The 20596-nt window shown below is 39.7% G+C and overlaps 1 protein-coding gene across 1 annotated transcript in view; it reads left to right on the plus strand.

The window, feature by feature from the left end:
• The window catches only part of PREX2 (phosphatidylinositol-3,4,5-trisphosphate dependent Rac exchange factor 2), a 300507-nt gene extending 280213 nt beyond the window's left edge, over window positions 1-20294 (plus strand). Inside the window, exons 39-40 of the mRNA XM_027973014.3 lie at window positions 7513-7580; window positions 14769-20294. Of these exons, the coding sequence (XP_027828815.2) occupies window positions 7513-7580; window positions 14769-14814 (114 nt within the window). The 3' untranslated portion in view covers window positions 14815-20294. The remainder of the gene's footprint in view (window positions 1-7512; window positions 7581-14768) is intronic.
• The last annotated feature ends 302 nt before the right edge of the window (window positions 20295-20596 follow it).

A 20596-nucleotide genomic window follows, 5' to 3' on the forward strand; every position in this document is an offset into this window, starting at 1 on the left:
GAAACTCAGACAACCTGAGAAAAGGGATGTCTGAGAGGTAACAGGTTGGAGGCAAGGGAGGTGGCCCGGCGAATGGAGAGGAGTGGATCTGAGGCTGTGTAAAGTACCGGATAAAAGAACTGAGGCGTTTTCTGGGAATGACAGGTCATTTAGTGAGGCTGTGTAATAGACTGAGGAAGGGGGAGGGGTGAGGAGGAACCAGAGTTGAGGGCTCTGCTTGCTTCTGGAGATCTTGAAGGGTCTTCCACACCATGCTAAGAAGTGTGTGCCTTATTCTGAAGATAAAGAACATACCTCAGGTTTTCCTTCAGAGGATGAAGAGCAGCCTTTGGACTGTCTTTAGATCACTGATGTACCTACAAGTGAAAAAGAATACACTCTTACAAAGTGAATGGGCTTTCTTTCTTTTTTGTTTTTGGCTTGGCCAAGTGGCTTGCTCCATCTTTGTTCCCTGAACAGGGAACGTTCCCAGGTCCGTGTTGGTAAAGTGCCAAGTCCTAACCACTGGACCACCAGGGAATTACTTGAACTTTCTATACAATGGCTCAGTAGTATTTTAAGTATGCTTGTTTAGTTTTAAATCCTTAAGACTCTTTACAAAGATAACCAAAATGCACTAATCTCCAGTGTACCAGTTATTAGGAAAATGTGCTTAATCTAGTAGAAAAAAGTCACAAATCTGTAGAAGATGAAAGAAGTCAAAAGACATCAATTTTATATTTTATTCTGTCACCTTTTCTTAGGGCTACTTCAGAAAATTGATTTAACAAATCTCTCTACTTGCTGATTTGGTTTGAATTATCCATTAATAGTGAATGACTTAATTTTTAAGCTATGCTTTTGTAATTATGCCTGCTTTATTTACTAAAGGCTTACTGTATACCTCTCAGGTAAACATATAAATCCCTGTGGGTTTGCTCCCAAGATTACACTACAGAATGTCAACTGAACCAAAAGGACAATCCGTGGAGACAGTCCTAAGTGAGGCTGGTGCCTGTCTGGGATCTTTAGAGATGAGGGACAGAGGGTACATGCTGTATATCAATACACTGCTGCTTCAGGTTGGGAATCCCAGTGCTGAAGATTGAAAACTAAGATCTCACAAGGTCCAAGAGGGGTTTGCTAAGTAAAGGTCAGATCTGTGAGAAGCACATGGCACAGTGTGGGTCAGCTGGAAAAGGGCAAATACAGATTGAACAGCCTGCAGGTTTTGGAAGGATTTTTCAGGTAGATATTCAAATTTGGTTTTAAAAAGTAGATCCAAAGTAAACTTGTGATTATTCATATCGGGGCTGGGATTTGGGCACCAAAACATACAGAAAGAGATTAACTTTTCTGTTTCACTGTGTTGCTGTTACAGTAACTTTGCAATAATTCTTGGAGGAGCCCTCTTAAAATTATGGTTTATGACAAGACTGGGAGACTGATAACTGACCTTTCTTAGAATAGTCCAATGAGGAGGTCATTACGAGTTCGCTACATGTACATTCTTACTATATAGATTTGGATAATCAAAACCATTAGCCGCTTACAACTGGAAACTAAGATAGATAAAATACAGATGGGAAAAGTAAAAGCAGTATTACCTGGATCTTGATGAGTTGTTTAACCGGCTTAAACCTCTTTTAAACATATTTATGTGTCAGAGGATAAGATGGTTAGATAGCATTACTGGCTCAATGGACATGAATTTGAGCAAACTCTAGGAGATAGTGAAGGACAGGAAAGACTGGCATGCTGCAGTCCAGGGGGTCACAAAGAGTAGGACACAACTTAGCAACTAAACAGACACACACACGTATGTTATTAATATGTATTACTATATATTTATAAAATATAAAAGACTGAAAAATTGTGAACTTTGTAAGTTTATTTCTCAACTGTGCTATTTTTCAATATTTATCACTCCTTCCTCCTATTGTTTATTAATAAATCCATTGAGGATGGGTAGCTTCCTTCTTTTGTTAACTTGTTTCTCTGCTACATCTGGTTCTGAGACAAAAACCTGACTTGTGCCTTCTTTGTGAAAGATCATGGAGCCTGGGGCTGTCTTTATAGAAACTGGGGTGCCCAGGTCCCAGAGGAGACTTTTGAGATGTTCCTTCCATGGCCCATCCTCTTCCTAGAGTCTGTGGTTCCAGGCAGTGAGGTTAATGTCTGGGATCCAATCCACAAACCAACTCTTAACTGACATAGAATCTGATTAGTTACAACACTAGTTTGAATCAGCTCTCTAACTTTTCTGGTTCTCTTGTCTTTCAACCATTTAGATTCAGCTTTCCAAGAGACTGAATGGTTAGAAAGTTTGTCTGATGAATGAATAATATTTCCTAAGATCTTTAGTTTCCTTTTGAGGAACAGGAAACTTTTCAGCATGATTTTGTCCATATTTCTAACTGCAGTGCAGACATCCCCCCACAGTTTGGTTCCAGAAGCCCCCATAGATGACAAATCCACTGATATGCAAATCCTTTACATAAAATGGCAAAGGAATACAATGAATACAGAAGGCCTTCTGTTTTCACAGGTTTCCACACCCACAGGTTCTGCATCCATGGATTTAACCAACTGTGGATCAGTGACATAGTGGATTAAACTTACAGGTGCAAAACCCAAGGATAGAGAGAGCAAACTGTACAGTTTTCACATATCAATTTTATGTATATATGCTTAATAGAGTTGTTTTCATTAACTGGTTGAGTTAGAAGAAAAATAAAAGATAGTTCAGTTCAATTGCTCAGTTGCGTCCTACTCTTTGCAACCCCATGAACCACAGCATGCCAGGCCTCCCTGTCCATCACCAACTCCCAGAGTTTACCCAAACTCATGTCCATTGAGTCGGTGATGCCATCTAACCATCTCATCCTCTGCCGTCCCCTTTTCGTCCTGCCTTCAATCTTTCCTAACATCAGAGTCTTTTCAAATGGGTCATCTCTTCACATCAGGTGGCCAAAATATTGGAGTTTCAGCTTCAACACTGGTCCTTCCAATGAATACCCAGGACCGATTTCCTTTAGGATGGACTGGTTGGATCTCCTTGCAGTCCAAGGGACTCTTGAGTCTTCTCCAACACCACAGTTCAAAAGTACCAATTCTTCTGCGCTCAGCTTTCTTTATAGTCCAAATCTAACATTCATACATGACTACTGGAAAAACCATAGCCTTGACTAGACAGACCTTTGTTGACAAAGTAATGTCTCTGCTTTTGAATATGCTATCTAGGTTGGTCATAACTTTTCTTCCAACGAGTAAGCATCTTTGAATTTCATGGCTGCAATCACCATCTGCAGTGATTTTGGAGCCCAGAAAAATAAAGTCTGTCACTGTTTCCACTGTTTCCCCATCTATTTCCCATGAAGTGATGGGACCAGATGCCATGATCTTAGTTTTCTGAATGTTGAGCTTTCAGCCAACATTTTCACTCTCCACTTTCACTTTCATCAAGAGGCTCTTTAGTTCTTCTTCACTTTCTGCCATAAGGGTGGTGTCATCTGCATATCTGAGGTTATTGATATTTCTCCCAGCAATCTTAAGTCCAACTTGTGCTTCCTCCAGCCCAGCGTTTCTTATGATGTACTCTGCATATAAGTTAAATAAGCAAGGTGACAATACTCTTGATGTACTCTTTTTTCTATTTGGAACTAGTCTGTTGTTCCATGTCCAGTTCTAACTGTTGCTTCCTGACCTGCATACAGGTTTCTCAAGAGGCAGTTCAGGTGGTCCCGTATTCCTGTCTCTTTCAGGATTTTCCACAGTTTATTGTGATCCACACAGTCAAAGTCTTTGGCATAGTCAGTAAAGGAGAAATACACGTTTTTCTGGAACTCTCTTGCTTTTTTGATGATCCAGTGGATGTTGGCAATTTGATCTCTGGTTCCTCTGCCTTTTCTAAAACCAGCTTGAACATCTGGAAGTTCACAGTTCATGTATTGCTGAAGCCTGACTTGGAGAATTTTGAGCATTACCTACTAGCGTGTGAGATGAATGCGATTGTGCGGTAGTTTGACCATTCTTTGGCATTGCCTTTCTTTGGAATTGGAGTGAAAACTGACTTTTTCTAGTCCTGTGGCCACTACTGAGTTTTCCAAATTTGCTGGCATATAGAGTGCAGCACTTTCACAGCATCATCTTTCAGGATTTGAAATAGCTCAACTGGCATTCTATCACCTCCACTGGCTTTGTTCATAGATACACTATGGTGATGTAATGTATGATGACAATCAGCATCAGTGATATGGACTACAAAGATGTAACATCACTCCTGTGATTTTCTTGCCCAAAATACATACCTTCTGTCTAATCATCTGACAGACCCAGATTGAGAGACATTGTGCAAAACAATGACCAGTACTCATCCCAAATATTAAGGTCATGAAAGACCAAGGAAACCTGAGGAATTCCCCCAGACTGTGGGAGACCACAGAGATGTGATGATAGAATGGGTTCCTGGATTAGATTCTGGGATGAAAAAGGGGCATTAGTGAGAGGAAATGGGGAAAGGTGAATAAGATGTACAGCTTCAGTTCAGTTCAGTTGCTCAGTCGTGTCTGACTCTTCGCGACCCCATGTATCGCAGCACGCCAGGCCTCCCTGTCCATCCCCAACTCCTGGAGTTCACTCAGACTCACGTCCATTGAGTCAGTGATGCCATCCAGCCATCTCAGCCTCTGTCGTCCCCTTCTCCTCCTGCCCCCAATCCCTCCCAGCATCAAAGTCTTTTCCAGTGAGTCAACTCTTCGCATGAGGTGGCCAAAGTACTGGAGTTTCAGCTTTAGCATCAGTCCTTCCAAAGAAATCCCAGGGCTGATCTCCTTCAGAATGGACTGGTTGGATCTCCTTGCAGTCCAAGGGACTCTCAAGAGTCTTCTCCAACACCACAGTTCAAAAGCATCAATTCTTCAGCGCTCAGCTTTCTCCACAGTCCAACTCTCACATCCATACATGACCACAGGAAAAACCATAGCCTTGACTAGACGGACCTTAGTCGGCAAAGTAATGTCTCTGTTTTTGAATATGCTGTCTAGGTTGGTCATAACTTTTCTTCCAACGAATAAGCGTCTTTTAATTTCAGGGCTGCAATCACCATCTGCAGTGATTTTGGAGCCCAAAAAAATAAAGACTGACACTGTTTCCACTGTTTCCCCATCTATTTCCCATGAAGTGACGGGACTGGATACCATGATCTTCATTTTCTGAATGTTGAGCTTTAAGCCAACTTTTTCACTCTCCACTTTCACTTTCATCAAGAGGCTTTTAGCTCCTCTTCACTTTCTGCCATAAGGGTGGTGTCATCTGCATATCTGAGGTCATTGATATTTCTCCCAGCAATCTTGACTCCAGCTTGTGTTTCTTCCAGTCCAGCGTTTTTCATGATGTACTCTGCCTAGAAGTTAAATAAGCAGGGTGACAGTATACAGCCTTGATGTACTCCTTTTCCTATTTGGAACCAGTCTGTTGTTCCATGTCCAGTTCTAACTGTTGCTTCCTGACCTGCATACAGGTTTCTCAAGAGGCAGGTCAGGTGGTCTGGTATTCCCATCTCTTGAAGAATTTTCTAGTTTATTGTGATCCACACAGTCAAAGGCTTTGGCATAGTCAATAAAGCAGAAATAGTAGTTTTTCTGGAACTCTCTTGCTTTTTCGATGATCCAGCGGATGTTGGCAATTTGATCTCTGGTTCCTCTCCCTTTTCTAAAACCAGCTTGAACATCAGGAAGTTCATGGTTCACGTATTGCTGAAGCCTGGCTTGGAGAATTTTCAGCACTACTTTACTAGCGTGTGAGATGAGTGCAATTGTGCAGTAGTTTGAGCATTCTTTGGCACTGCCTTTCTTTGGAATGTACAGCTTAGCTGTTAACATTTTCTGCTTTTGATCATCACACTAGGACCAAGTGAAGGGTTAACATTAGAGAGAGTTTACCTAGTAGGTAAGGTTTGTGACCTCTCTGTTCTGCTTGTAAACTTTTTTATAAGTCTAAAATTCCTTCAAAATAAAGAGATTTTTTTCCAATGCATAGTTGCAATTCCTGAATTTCTTCCTATCTGTTTTTTGCCGTACACATCCTCTTTTCCCTATTTCCTTTCCTTGATTTGGTCCATTTTTAGAGAATATTTTCTTTTACTTTTCTTTCTTTCTTTTCTTTTCTCCTATTCTTTCTTCCTTTCCCATCTGTCAGAATCTGGGAGCAGCAGAGAAACTTTCAGGATTTTTAAAATCACTCTCCTCCATTTATACTCAGCCCCAAACTCTGGTATTTGCTTCTTTGTAGTAACTCATTCCCATTAGGAACTGGACAATAAATATTCCTGAACTCAACAGATTTGTGAAGACTTTTTTCATTGCTAAAGCACATTATCTTTGTACTATAATCTTTGAGGCAGAATTCTTACATTTTAGAGATCCACATGCACCTGCCTTGTCTAGAAACTGCTTTAAAGTATTTAAGGAAAGATTTTCTTGATAAGTACTATGCATCTCTAAACAGCTATTCAGCTAAGCACAGAACAAGCTGCATGCAGGTGATAGAACTGTGATTTCTGTCCCAGGAAAATGGGGGTGGGGGGGTGGGGGCACAGAGCAGGTATTTCTAGCTTGCTCACTTCCTGTTTTCAGTGTCTTAACTATTGCTTAAATATTGAATAATGACATACATGAAATAGTGAACAGGGAACTGTCATTCAGCCTTATTTTAAAATGATTTAGATGGCTCTTGAAATAAATATCAATCCTTTTAAACAGTGTATCAGTGTTATTTTTACTGTTTTTAAATATTTTATGTATTTATGGTTTTTTGGCTGCACTGGGTCTTTGTTGCTGCTCAGGCTTCTCCCAAGTTTTGGCAAGCAGGAGCTGATCTCTAGTTGTAGTGTGCGGCTTCTCATTGCAGTGGCTTCTCTTGTTGCAGAATATGGGCTCTAGGGTGCTGGAGTTTCAGTCGTTGCAGCCTGTGGGCCCAGTGGTTGTGGCTCCTGGGCTCTAGAGCACAAGCTCAATAGTTGTGACGCACAAGCTTAGTTGCTCCACTGCATGTGGGATCTTCCCAGATCGGGGATCGAACCCTTGTCTCCTACTCTGGCAGGCAGATTCTTTATCACTGAGCCACCAGGGAAGCCCTATTTTGATTCTTAAAAGCTTTAATTTTGAAAATACTCAGATGATGATGTCTTTCTCCTTCTTGAGTATCTCTTGATGTTACATATATCATTGCAATGACACTCTCCACTCAAATGTTAAGGGTATGTTGAAAGTGAAGTGAAAGTGATAGTCGCTCAATCATGTCCGACTCTTTGCGACCCCATGGACTATACAGTCCATGGATTTCTCCAGGCCAGAATACTGGAGTGGGTAGCCATTGCTTCTCCAGGGAATCTTCCCAACCCAGGGATCGAATACAGGTCTCCCACATTGCAGCTGGATTCTTTACCAGCAGAGCCACCAGGGAAGCCCATGGTATGTTAAATAATTACTAGTATGATGCAGAATTAAAAGTGATTGTCCTTATTTCTTTCAGGGAGCAAGAGTTCAGAACACAGCAAAGAATTTGGGAGTCAGAGACCGGACTCCACAGTCTGCTCCAAGGTGAGTGATTCCCCAGGTCTGCTCTCTCCCAGAGGTCTTGCTACCATGTTCCAGACAGTGTCTCTCATAGCTTGTGCAGCCACAGCAGGATACACCCAGTCTACTACTGAATATACTCTTGGATATCAGCCTTGTAAGCATTCTGTGGCTCAGTGTGATTAGGTGTAAATGTTCTCTGATTAAATGAAATTTTAGGTGAAGCAAACTTAAGAGGTAGCATTACCAACATTATTCTGTTTTGTAAGTTCCATCCTGAATTCAAAAACAAAAGTCCACCCAGGTACTACTAAAATAGATATTCCAACTGTGCCAAGCCACCAAAATGCCATTTCCACTTACACGTCTACAATCACATGTGCTTTCTCTCTGGTGTGATGGGTTTTTCCATATGTGTCTTATGAAAAACTGCTCCATAACCACAAAGTTGTGGTTTTCTTTCTCTGTGTGTTCCCATAGCATCTTGGGTATTGATCTGTTATAACCTTGATTTTGCTGCAGTGTATTGTTACCTGTCTTTCTACCCAAATTGGATATCAATTCTTTAGAGGCAGGGAAGATTCTTTTTGGATTTTATTCATTGCTCATTATAGTGCCTACATAGAATATGTGAACAGACTTTGAGAATGTGTAAATGGATAAATCAATTAATGAGCTTCTTGTTCGTTATTCTACCAAATGTTCACAGCACACATATCATCATGAGAAAGGACTCATGGACAAAGGACTAATCCACCTTTGAATGAAACATGGAAACAACCATCAAAGAAATGTTCCTTTGATTTTCCTGGTGACATTAGGGTAGACAGCCATCTACCTTGAAGTAGGGCAGAGTTAAATAATTTCTTTTACATTTGATTGTATATATTTGCATTTTGACAAAATGCAAGCACTTCAAGCACTGTCACGAAGCAGTTACCAGAACACGAATGATGACTGCAGCATTTGTGAAATTATATTTCATTCTGAAAAACTGTGTGGGCAGTGAAAGTATTTTCAAAAGGGAGAAATATTTCCCCCTGAAAGTGAATGTAGTCCTCAAGTTCTAAGTGCATTTATTTTCAGTGCTGACTCCTAACTCTATTTAATCCTCGTCTTGTTTATGTTATTGTTGATAGTTGATTAAATGAGAGTCTGTCTTTCGCTTGCTGAAGAATCACTTTACATAGGCATTCTCTCTCCAGGACCTTAGCAGACATAGTATATTTAGATAATAAACCCAGTGAAGCTTTAAAATTCCAAGAAGAAAACAAGATAATGGCTCAGTGAGGTCTTCTTAGCTGGGGCTTATAAACGCTAATGAACAGAGGGGATGAGACTTAAGCATCCTGATCAATAAACCAGTGTGCAACCTCAATATGAGAAAAGAAACCGATGAGCTCAGTGTTTTGTTTATTGGGTTACGTTCAAAACACTTGAAGCAAAAAAAAAAAAAAAGGGGGGGGGCTAGCTCTAAAGTGGACATGTTTTACAAGGGGTTAATTGCTCTGAGAGAGAAATCTAGAGCAATTTTTCAATTTTAGTTATGCTTTCATTCATTCTACAAATACTGATTGAGGACTTAAGTAATGGAAAGCACTCTGCTATGCCCGGTGGAGAATGTAAGCATGAGATGAAAATAGTTCCGGCCCTCGAAGAGCTTTCAGTTAAAGCGGCCAGGCTCCTCCGACCAGGGGATTTCCCGGCAAGCATGCTGGAGTGCATTGCCATGCCATGCATGCCTGGTTTCCTGCATCTCCTGCTTTGCAGGTGGATTCTTTACTGTTGGAGCCCCCAGGGAAGCCAGAGCAAAGCACCACGAGGCTAGGGAGAAAGTGCTAAGTGCTCTGTGAGGGAGCAGGGGGGCGCCAAGGACCACGGAGCACCCAGGAATCCCTCCCATCTTGGAACGAGGATTTCTGCCCCAAAGACAGTGATTTGAAAAACACGTTTGTCTCTCAAGACCGGGCCCTCCATAGGCAAGGGTAACATTTCTAGAAACATCTTCAGCGAGATATTTTGCTGTCTCTGACTGACATAGTATTTGATTCAAATCCCCAACCAATCTCTATTACAGTTTTCCTTGCTCCATCCACCGCCTTTCATTTTTTAAAATTCACTCAGCAAACATATATTGAATTTCTGCTGTGCGACTGTAGATGTCAGGCACTTTGATAAAAGCTAGGGATAAAGACATAATCTCCGCTACCAGTCAGTAAGGTGTCAAAGAGCAACAACTGAATAAAATGAAAATAGTATACAGTGTGTGTGTGATAAGAACCATGACTGCAGCCACTATGAAAAACAGTTTGGAGGTTCCTCAGATAACTAAAAGTTGACCTGTATGATCCAGCAATTTCACCCCAGGCATGTATCTGGAAAAAAAGGAAAAAACTAATTCAAAAAGATGCATGTACCCCCAATGTTCATAGTAGCTCTGTTTATAGCAGTAAGACATGGAATCAACTAGCTGAATTCAGAAGATGTAGTATATATATTATATATGTATATAAATGTATAAATGTATATATACATACACAGAATGAAATACTACTTAACCTTAAAAAAGAATGGGCTTTCCAGGTGGTGCTAGTGGTAAGGAATCTGCCTGGCAGTGCAGGAGACCCAGGAGACGTGGGTTCGATCCCTGGATAGAAAATGTCAACCCACTCTAGTATTCTTGCCTGGAGAATCCCATGGACAGAGGAGCCTGGTGGGCTACAGTCCATAGTGTCACAAAGAACCAAACATGACTGAAGCAGTTTAGCGCATGAAAAAGAATAAAGTTCTGCCATTTATAGCCATGTGGATGGACCTAGAGAATATTATGCCAAGTGAAATAAATCATGCTATGTGATGTCACTTATATGTGGCATCTGAAAAATAATAAAAATGAAAATGCATGTAACACAGAAAAAGACTCACAGACATAGAAAACAAACTTGTGGCTACCAAAGTGTAGAGGGAAGGGGCAGGGGCACATTAAAGGTGTGAGATAATAGATACAAAGACTATCTATCAAACAAGATAAGCAACGAGAATTTATTATATAGCAAGGAATTTATTGTATACCCTTTATACTGTAATAACCTATAATAGAATAAATCTACAAATATTCTAAATCATGGTGCTGTACCCCTGAAATCACACAATGTTATAAAGCATATACATTTCAATTTTTAAATAAAGAACCATGATAGGAATAGCACAGATTGCCATGGGAACATAGAAAAGGCACATAACTGAGCCTAGGGATGGAGGTCCCAGAGAATTCCTGACCCCATCAGCATGGTAATTAATAGATGTCTTCCTGAGCTGATGCAGTGACCCCAGTGCTGAGAGAACACATTGCATCTGACAGCTACACCTAGATTTCTATGTCTGATGATTCACTGTGATTTAAGAATGATACAGAGCGAGGCTGGAGACATAGGCAGGGGCTGGATCAGAAAAAGACTTGTACCAGATACTGAAGAATTTTCAAGGTAACATGAAGCCAACAAAGAGCCATGAATAAACCATCTTTCTTTCTGGAAGATTTGGATTTTAGACTTTATGTCTGGCAACGTTAGGAGGAGTCATCTGAGGACAAATGAGACTGAAAGCAGCAGATGCTTTGGACACTACTAATCATTGTAGGAGGGTAGTGAAGAGGAAGATTCTAGGATGACCACCAGACAGATCTCTGGTTTGGATGACAGTGGTGAAAGGTTCTAGCCACTGAGATAGTAGATACAGGAAGAAAAGCATGTGTAGGAAAAGACGATGAGCCTTACTTGGTGATATTACACTGAGGCCCAGGGGGACATGGAGATGCTGTGGTGGGCGGTGCAAACGAGGTCCCTTCCTCCTTGTAACTAGCACACATTGACTGGTCGGAGCAATAAATATATCTTCACTAAGAACCAGATATTACATTCCAGATAATGGCGCCCTGCTCTTATTTTCTATTACATTACACACTTTGGCAAGTATTGTGTAATGAAAATTTGATTTTCTTCATTTGCATGATTGTAATTTGTGTGTATTTGTATCATATTTGTAGACACAAAATGACTTTGGGTCCAAGCTGCTAACATGTGACCTTACTTAGGTTATTTACCTTTCTTAGACAGTTTTTCCATCTATAAAATGGAGACAGTTGCCTCAGGACCGAGTGCCCAGGTAGTGCTCATGCGTACTCAGTCATGTCCGACTCTTTGCAACCCCATGGACTGTAGCCCGCCAGGCTTTTGTATCCATGGGATTCTTCAGGCAAGAATACTGCAATGGGTTGCCGTTTCCTTCTCTAGGGGATCTTCCCGACCCAGCTATCGAACCCGTGTCTCTTGCATCTCCTGATTGGCAGGCGGGTTCTTTGGGACAGAGTAGTGTTGATAATTTCATCTGTTTTGTGGTCTCCTTTAGCACAGCTCTTCTTTGTGCCTTGTTGAAAAACGAAGGCTGTGATCTGTGTAGACTGAAGTTTGAGAATCCTACTCTCTGCAGCCTTGGATTTGAGCTGGAAACACCAGCTCCAGGATGGCTCCTGAGCCCAACAAGAAAGAAGAAAATGGAGCCAGAAACCGATGTTTATCTTGTAGGGCCCGAGGTGTGCACGAGTGGCGTGAGGATGTGGTGAAAGCCCTGAATGTCAGGCAAACGAAGCCTCCATTCCCTCACTGTTTAGATGCCAAAAAGCAAACGGGGCAGCACAGAGTGAAAGCCCAGCTCTTACCTGTTACATTTTACTACCACGCTTGATCTGCCTGTTCGCAATTCCCAAAGCCTGCAAGTTCCATTACAAATGTGTCTGGACTCAGATAACCCTGAGTCCCTTCCAGGAAGCCTCTGCCAAGTGGAATGTGCCCAGCTCTGCTGCAGTACCCAGAGCTATTACTTCATTAGGTGAATGCAGGGAGTAGCCTTTTCTCCAAATTTCGAGGCAGTCTTTTCAAAGACTGCTCTACCCAGTGGCGTTGGCCGCATCATGTGGAAGCGTGCAGTGCAAGGTAATGGCAGGTGGCTTCTCAGCCCAGACCTCACGGGTAAGGATGTTTGCCACCCAGCCGACTATTCCTGTTCTACATGAGGCCTTTTCACTCATTAGGCTGCACTGTCAGGAAATAAAATTAAATTAAAGAGAAGAATGCTCCCTTCATTCTATTATTCCAGCTCTGGGAATGCAGTCTGAAGCAACATCATATCCTTCAGCTGCACAAGCAGCTTTGAAGTCTATCAGCTCAATTTAACGTATGCTTTTCTCTGGGAAGGATGAAATAAGCTTTTCTGGTGTGAGATGTCCTTATTTCAGCATTCATTTTCTTCTGTGGAGATGACACGTACAGTATTAAACACCTTGCAGACTCCAAAGGCAATTACTTCTTGTCTGGGTTTCCAGAATGGGAAAGTTATTTTGTTTAACTAGATTTCTAACTTGATGTTAAATCTTTTTCATTCTCCCCCACCCTTTGATTTTGAATGACCGTGGGATTAAATGTTGAAGGGAGAGGAACTTTATAATTTGCTGAATTTGTCAGCAGCACATTTAAACTGTTTCCAATTTCATCTGTAAGAGAGAGTGACTTAGCACAGAGACCCCTGGGTTTGGAGTGCTTTTATCACAGAGCAAAGTTGGACTTCTCTGGCAGTTCAATGGTTAAGACTCCGTGCCTCCAATAGGGGGTGCTGGTTTGAGCCCTGGTCATGGAGAAGGCAATGGCACCCCACTCCAGTACTCTTGCCTGGGAAATCCCATGGGTGAAGGAGCCTGGTAGGCTACAGTCCATGGGGTCACTAAGAGTCGGACACGACTGAGCAACTTCACGTTCACTTTTCACTTTCATGCATTGGAGAAGGAAATGGCAACCCACTCCAGTGTTCTTGCCTGGAGAATTCCAGGGACAGTGGAGCCTGGTAGGCTGCCGTCTATGGGGTCACACAGAGTCGGACACGACTGAAGCGACTTAGCAGCAGCAGCAGCAGCAGCAGCAGGGAACTGGAATCTCACGTGCTGTATGATGTAGCTGAAAAAAGAAGAAGAAAACAGAACGTAAAATGGAGCAAAGTTGAAATCTGCACCTTATATTTCTAGAGCATCAGACTAAGCTCTGAAGTAGGACCAGCATGGCCACATTCTTATCGAGGACTCCAGGCTTACAACCAGCTTCATTACATCCGCTGGTGTTCACTCAAAGTTTAAAGGTTAGTCACTCAGTCATGTCCAACTCTTTGGCACCCCATGGACTGTAGCCCATCAGGCTCCTCTGTCCATGGGAGCTCTCCTGGCAAGAATACTGAAGTGGCTTGCCATTTCCTTCTCCAGGGGATCTTCCTGACCCAGGGATCGAACCCAGGTCTCCATTTGAGCCACCAGGGAAGCCCACCTGTTCTCTCAGCTTTGGCCTTAATAATGGGTGTGCTTTATGCATCACTACTGAAGCAGTTGTATCCACCTTCATTTGGTTCTGGAGTTAGGAGTCAACCATTCAGAAGAACGTGAAGCAGTAGAACTTATATCATCTTCCAGGTTCTGTGCCCCGTGCTTTGCCTGCATGCTGTCTGGTTTCAGAAAACTAGACCTGAGAGGCAAAGATAGCATCTTGGGGCATCTCCACCAGTTCAAACGGATTCCTTGGCCCACTTGAATCTCCACCTGATTCTTTTGACAAGGGCGTGACAGTGTGGATAGAGCTGGGCAGGTGTTCCTTAGGAAATACCAGCTCCTTGTGCCCTGAGATTCAGGCCTCAGGACTGTGTCTCATCAGCCTGGCCTTGACCAACTGCCAGCACCACCAGGATGGTACAAGTGAGGCAGAGTTCTAGAACTCAGAGAGTCAGGAATGACTTAAGAGAGAGATGCTATGTTGCTGCAAGATAATTATTATAGATATGATGCTGAGTACCTCCTAGATTTCAGAGCATCACTTTTGCTACCAGAAAGGTGAACAGCCCAGATTGACAGCACTGGAGCAGAAGCAGCTGGTGTAAAAACGGCAGCATTGCCTAGTTAGTGGGCATGTAGATGTGCAAAGATGTGGGTGTTTTGTAATAACAGAACCAAAATTTTGGAGTTTGCTAACGCATATGCAATTTTTAGTGAAATAGGTGATAGGATCTTGACTGACTCCCAAACCAAGAAGTTCTTGTCAATGTATTTGTCATACCAATAAAAACATCTCAAGTGATGTAAATGTGCTGGGTCACTGTCACACCTTCCCATGCCTTTTCTAGGCTGTATAAGCTGTGTGAGCCGCCTCCCCCGGTTGGAGAAGAATGACGAGCATCTTCAAGGAACCAGACAAGCAGAAGCTTCTGAACACTGGATGAGACAAAGGACGTGCTGGCTAAACATCCTCCACTCAACATAAAGAAATGGACTTTTTTCTCTGACTCTTTCATCATGCTGTAAATAACTAATGTTCAGCTTATACTTAGATGTTTGTGCTGGAAATGGATAGAAGTCCATTCAAACAACTCAGCTTCACAAACTGATCTCTCTCTGTGTTAACATGAATTATTCGTCCTGGAGATTATATGAAAAAAGATCCAAGATGAAACATTAACCATTGTGCCTCTTTTCCCATTTATTGAAATTACCATATTGCGTTCGCTTTTCATCTTCTCCAAATGGAGCATGTAATGATGGATATTTCCACTTGAAGAAGCCTGTCATTGGAGAGCCTGGCCACGCTTTCCATGTGATCACACAGAGATGTGGCAGACGGCAGAGACTGGGCGTCGTAGGTTTTTGCCTGCTTGCCTCTGAGAAAGTCGTTTGTGGATGAAAGGTGAGGAGCATCCTTTACTCTTTTTCAGTAAGAGAAAGAGTATTTCTCAGTAGAGGAGAAGAGCGCTGATGGAGGCCTCCAGCAGCGTCTTCTTCCAGCTGCTTTCAGGGACGCTTTCTGCTTGTGGAGAGTTCCAGTGAACCAGCGCTGTCCTAGGTCTCTGAAATGAACATGGTTTCCTTGGATAATGAGTCCTGAAGCTGGGACGTAGGTGTCCAGGGGTGGGGAGAAGCAGGGATTGGGAAGGATTGGGAGGACGACTAGGGTGAAGCAGGGGAAAATAATCCTATTAAAAAACTCAACCTTTGAATTTGAAAGATACCTGGAACTCTTATTCAGGCTTTCATATGAGATGTCAGACTCAGAGAATACACCATACAGAGTGTGTTTCTATCAAGGTAGTATATGTATAAGATGAGAAAATAAAGCTTTATTTGTTGAATTTTAAAAGGACTATTAGAGACCTTGATAACTTATGAAAGTACAAGATATATTCTATTTTCATTCTAAAGTTTACATAATGTTTTTCTGTCTACATTGATGAAATATTAATAATGTTTCCTTAGCATAGTGAAAATCATAATATTGATTTTAAATCTATAATTTTTCAAAACAGTTAAATGCCCCTGCTGTGATTGTGATACTTATGTGGATTTAGATTAATTTTCTATATGAAAAGCTTTCCATAAGTATTTAGAAACCATTGTTAAATTTTAATTTATGAAATTTGATAATAGTTTTAAAACTCATTAAAAAGCTTTCATCACTAGCAGTTGTGTATTCAATAACAGAAACTCGTGTTATGTGTACACGAGGTCTTCATGTCCTGGTCAAGGTAATAAATGTTCTTTCACATAGAAGCACTGAAGACTTTCATGATAAGTACATACCTATAATGAAAAATAAACCAACATCAGAATTTTCAGACAAAAAAGTTGAACACTTTGAATTTAATGAAGATATAACCTTAATATAAATATTTACATTAAATATGTTCTTAACTTTCAGGGCTTTAACATTTTTGATACTATTGCCAGTAATCCTGAAGTTCCATGAAATTAGTAAACTGTGATGTTCCTGTTACTGACAATTTGATTACGTTTAACATAGGAATAATGAGTGAGCAAAACTGATTAACTAGCAAGTATTTTTCATGTTGTCATTACTGTTCTCTGATCACCACCCTGGAAGCCATATTCCTTGTCAAAGGTATGAAAGGGCCTCTTAAACATTTCAGTCATACTTTGTATTTCATGGGAGAAATTATCTGCTATTGTAGTATTTATAAATTAGCATACTTTAAGATTGCATCTCTATATAATAGAATGTACTCAATACTATTTTAAGGGTTATACATGGTGTAAGTGTACCATCTATTAATGCTTGGCAGTTAATAAAAGCTCAAAAGTTAGTGATGACATGGTACCATCAATCACTGTGATTTTTTATTGTAATGAAAACTGTAGCTAAAACCTAAGTAATTTCTATGTGCCAAGCAATACCTCCAGGTGCTTTGCCACAGTTTCTTGTTATTGCTTCATTAATCCTCATAGTGATGTTTTGAGGTGATATTCTTAGCATCACCCCTGTTTTACAGTTGAGGAACTGAAGCAAAGAATGGTTCAATGACTTGCCCAAGATCACATGGCCAATAAGTGGTAGAACCAGGATTTGAGTGTAGGAAGTCTGCCTTCTTAATACATTATGTTACTTTTCCTTATTGATACAGGAAATGTTATAATACTGCCAGTTATTTGTTAGTAAAGTTGGAATTCTGTGTGCTGTGGGCCATTACATTATACATGTTATAGTAAGAAAAAAGTGAATGGAAACATATAAAGTGCCTCTAAATATATGAAAATCACAGGATATGCTGGATATTTTGCCATTCTGGATACACATTATGAAGTAACCTAATGCTATTGCAATCTAAAAAGACATGATCTATTCCTCATAATTGAAGATAACAGTTTTAGATATGTTTTAAAAGTCTTGAATAGTACATTATATAAAATCTCATTCCAAAACAGTGGTGACAGCAAAAAATCATGTGAGTGAATGAATAAGGACAACTCTTCAACACCACGATGTACCTCTGTGTGACAGTGGACATTCAGCTGACCTTGAGCTTTTATACGGGCTTGGGCATGTTCAGGGTGGTATGATCATAGGTTGGCCTTGATATGACCATAGAGTGACCTTGAGTTTTTAGAATGGGTTTACCTAAGTGCTCACATACTGTTCTGCAACCAGTGTACCTTTTAACGTTACAGAAGCCTGCTAACAGTTCTCCAGGTTCTCCCAACTTTGCAGTTATAAGTATGGACCTCTGCCCCTCCACCTAAAATGGAAGGTTGCGCCCAGAAATGTTGGTTCTTAATATGGGGCTGATTGATAAATGCTTGTTAACTAGTAATTCGTGGTCAAGAAATCTGAAACATTCCATTGTACCTTATAAGGTTTTCTTATTAAATATGAAAAATTAATATTAAAGGTATGAGTAATTTGAGGAGACTAGAATTTTACACATATTTCCATTACATGTAATGAAAAAGAATGGAAGAAAGAAAGAAGGAAGGAAATAAAGAGGGAGGAGGAAGGGAGGGAGGGAGGGAGGAAGGAAAGGACTTTTGTACTGGTTTTACTTATACTGGATATGTAATGTTGAATTTAGAATCTAAGCTTTATTTTATGAACCAGTATCCCCATCTTAGGAGTCTCATACTATTTTCTGTCTTTTCAAATCACATTCTTCTGGTGATTTAGATTCCCTCTGCATTCAACGGCCACTCTTCTTGCAGCAACAATGTTCAATTTAAAGTTAGATTAATTTCTCATGATATTATAACATATACGACATTGTAATGATATTGGTTCTGACTCTATTAATTTAAATTTTGTGATGAATTCAGAACAGCATGATACTGACCTTGGCATTAACTGTGTAAGCCAAGAAAATGAATGGATAAAAAAATTCTGAGTGGCATATTAAGTCATTTAGGAAAACAAACTATTTTCTACTCTTTGGACACATTTTACCAGCAAAACTAATTTTACTGACTTGGAAGCATTCCTTTGAGTTACTGTATGTATTTGAAAGTAATAAATGTGTAATTAGAACACTACTCTTTCATTAGTTCATATAGTTCCTATGTAGCATGGTTTAGTGTAGAATAGAAGGCATATTTTTATTCACCTATATATTTAGTAAAACATAAAGTTGAAATTTAAAGTGACTAATCTTAATTTAAGTCATTTTCATTTACCCTTTACTTTAAAGGTCATTATTAGATTTTCTTCACTAGCTGAATTTACAAATAGTGAAACTAACCTTTAGCACGTGATTAAATTGCTTCTGAATTTTAAAATTTATGTTTAATTTTTAAAGGCTTTTTTAAGTGAATTATCAAACAAAATGATAGCTCAGTTATGATCCCAACGTTAGTAGTAGTGATTTCATTAACAGGTGTATATATTAATCGATTTGCTGAATGAATTGTCAGTTGTCCTGTGTAAGTATGAAGGCAAAAATTTTGGAAACGGTTTAGGACCATCTGAACCTTGGTTAAGGAAAATATTCTGTATTTTATAAAGTTTTTCACATTTAGAGATGAGCCTCAGAAAAGTTTCATCCTTTATGAAGCAGACAAGTTGGGATAAGCTTCCAGCAGGTGTCTGGACCAAGAATGGGCTCAGGCTGATTCCTTTACATACAGTGACCACAACCTTTGAAGGTGCTGTGATTCCATAGTAGTTATTGTGGTTAGTCTTTTGTTTTCGAAGAATTTTGCTACTTAAAAGTTTTGCTTTTAACAGTAATCTCAGCGTTCATTTTGCCAAGTTGTGCTTGACCTCCTTCACTCAGGATAGTTCGCTTCTCTCACTGAGAAGACATTTCTGAAGTCTACTAGGTATACTAAGAGATAAATATATATTTTATATACATATATTAATATTTATAATGTTCTGTTTTATGATAATACATTATAAAAATGACTTAGATTCTTCTGTCTTGTTCTGTATGAAGGTATGAAATATGGAGTGGGTCAGTATATTGAATGTGTGTCTAAATATGCCGTAAGTGTCCCTGGTAGGCCATCTTTTGATCACTGGCACTAGTCTGCTACTTAGTCTGGAGTCTATTGATCTGGCTTTGCCATCAGAGGTAGTTGATTAAGAACAAAATTATTGAATTCTTAAATGATAGTTCTAGTAGAAATAGAAAGCTTTGAACAGTTCATTTGGGGTCAAATAACAGAATAAATATTATCCACTCATGTGTTCATTCAACAAACGTGTTTGAGAATTCACTTTGTAAAAGGCACAGTTGGTGGGCTGCCTTTATGCGTTGCATGTATTTGGTTCAAAAATCTCAGTGTCTCCTCCGCGTTAATCTCCTTTGTGTCTTTTTCCTGTAATGATGTTATTTGTAATGCAAACTTATTCTAATACCATGTAGATATATATGTTGTGTGATTTCAAGAATACTAAGTTGATAAAATACTCTAGAAAGCATACATTTAAACTTAAGTATCTAATCCCTCAAGCAAATTTACTAGAGTTTCAGATGAATATATATTTTTGTAACTGCCAAGTAAATGAGTAGAACATAGCTTTTTTGTTTAAAAATATTTTTATAAGTATGCATTTACACAGCATTCATTATTTTAAACATTAAAATATCAAGTGGGTTCTATAAATAGTGATTCTTTTGAATATATCCATATTTAACATTGTATAACACCCAAACTGTAATGACAAATGTCATACGAATATGTTATTATAGTAGTGTGTTTTTTCCTTTGTAAAATATATGTAACATAGTTTGAATCTCTCAGTATTTTGTGCATGGTTAAAATAATCAAGTGTACTATGTATTTTATATCATTTATTTTTGTCTGCATAAAAGACTAGAATAGTAACATTGTATCATGAATCAAAAATAATAAAGTGAGATGTAATATGACCATTTCAGTTTCTATCCATTTAAATTTAATCAATTCCTGTTATGTTTTCACTTGTTTAAGAGACAAAAATATGCATGAAACAGAACTTTTCATCCTTTAAGAATTCACAAGCTCAACAGAAGAAACTTTGATAAACATGTGAAACAAATCTACAAATATGAACTAAGGTGAGTTGTAGAGACAGTAACTGCTAGGAAAAGAAGCTAAACAGGGGCAGGAAAGCTTCACGGAAAGAGACTGTGTGTTCCTTGAATTAATGAGCCAGTCTGTCAAGGTTTATTCAATACCTGTTATGGATAAGCCC

This window comes from Ovis aries, chromosome 9 (assembly GCF_016772045.2).
Source record: "Ovis aries strain OAR_USU_Benz2616 breed Rambouillet chromosome 9, ARS-UI_Ramb_v3.0, whole genome shotgun sequence".
Lineage (NCBI taxonomy): Eukaryota > Metazoa > Chordata > Mammalia > Artiodactyla > Bovidae > Ovis > Ovis aries.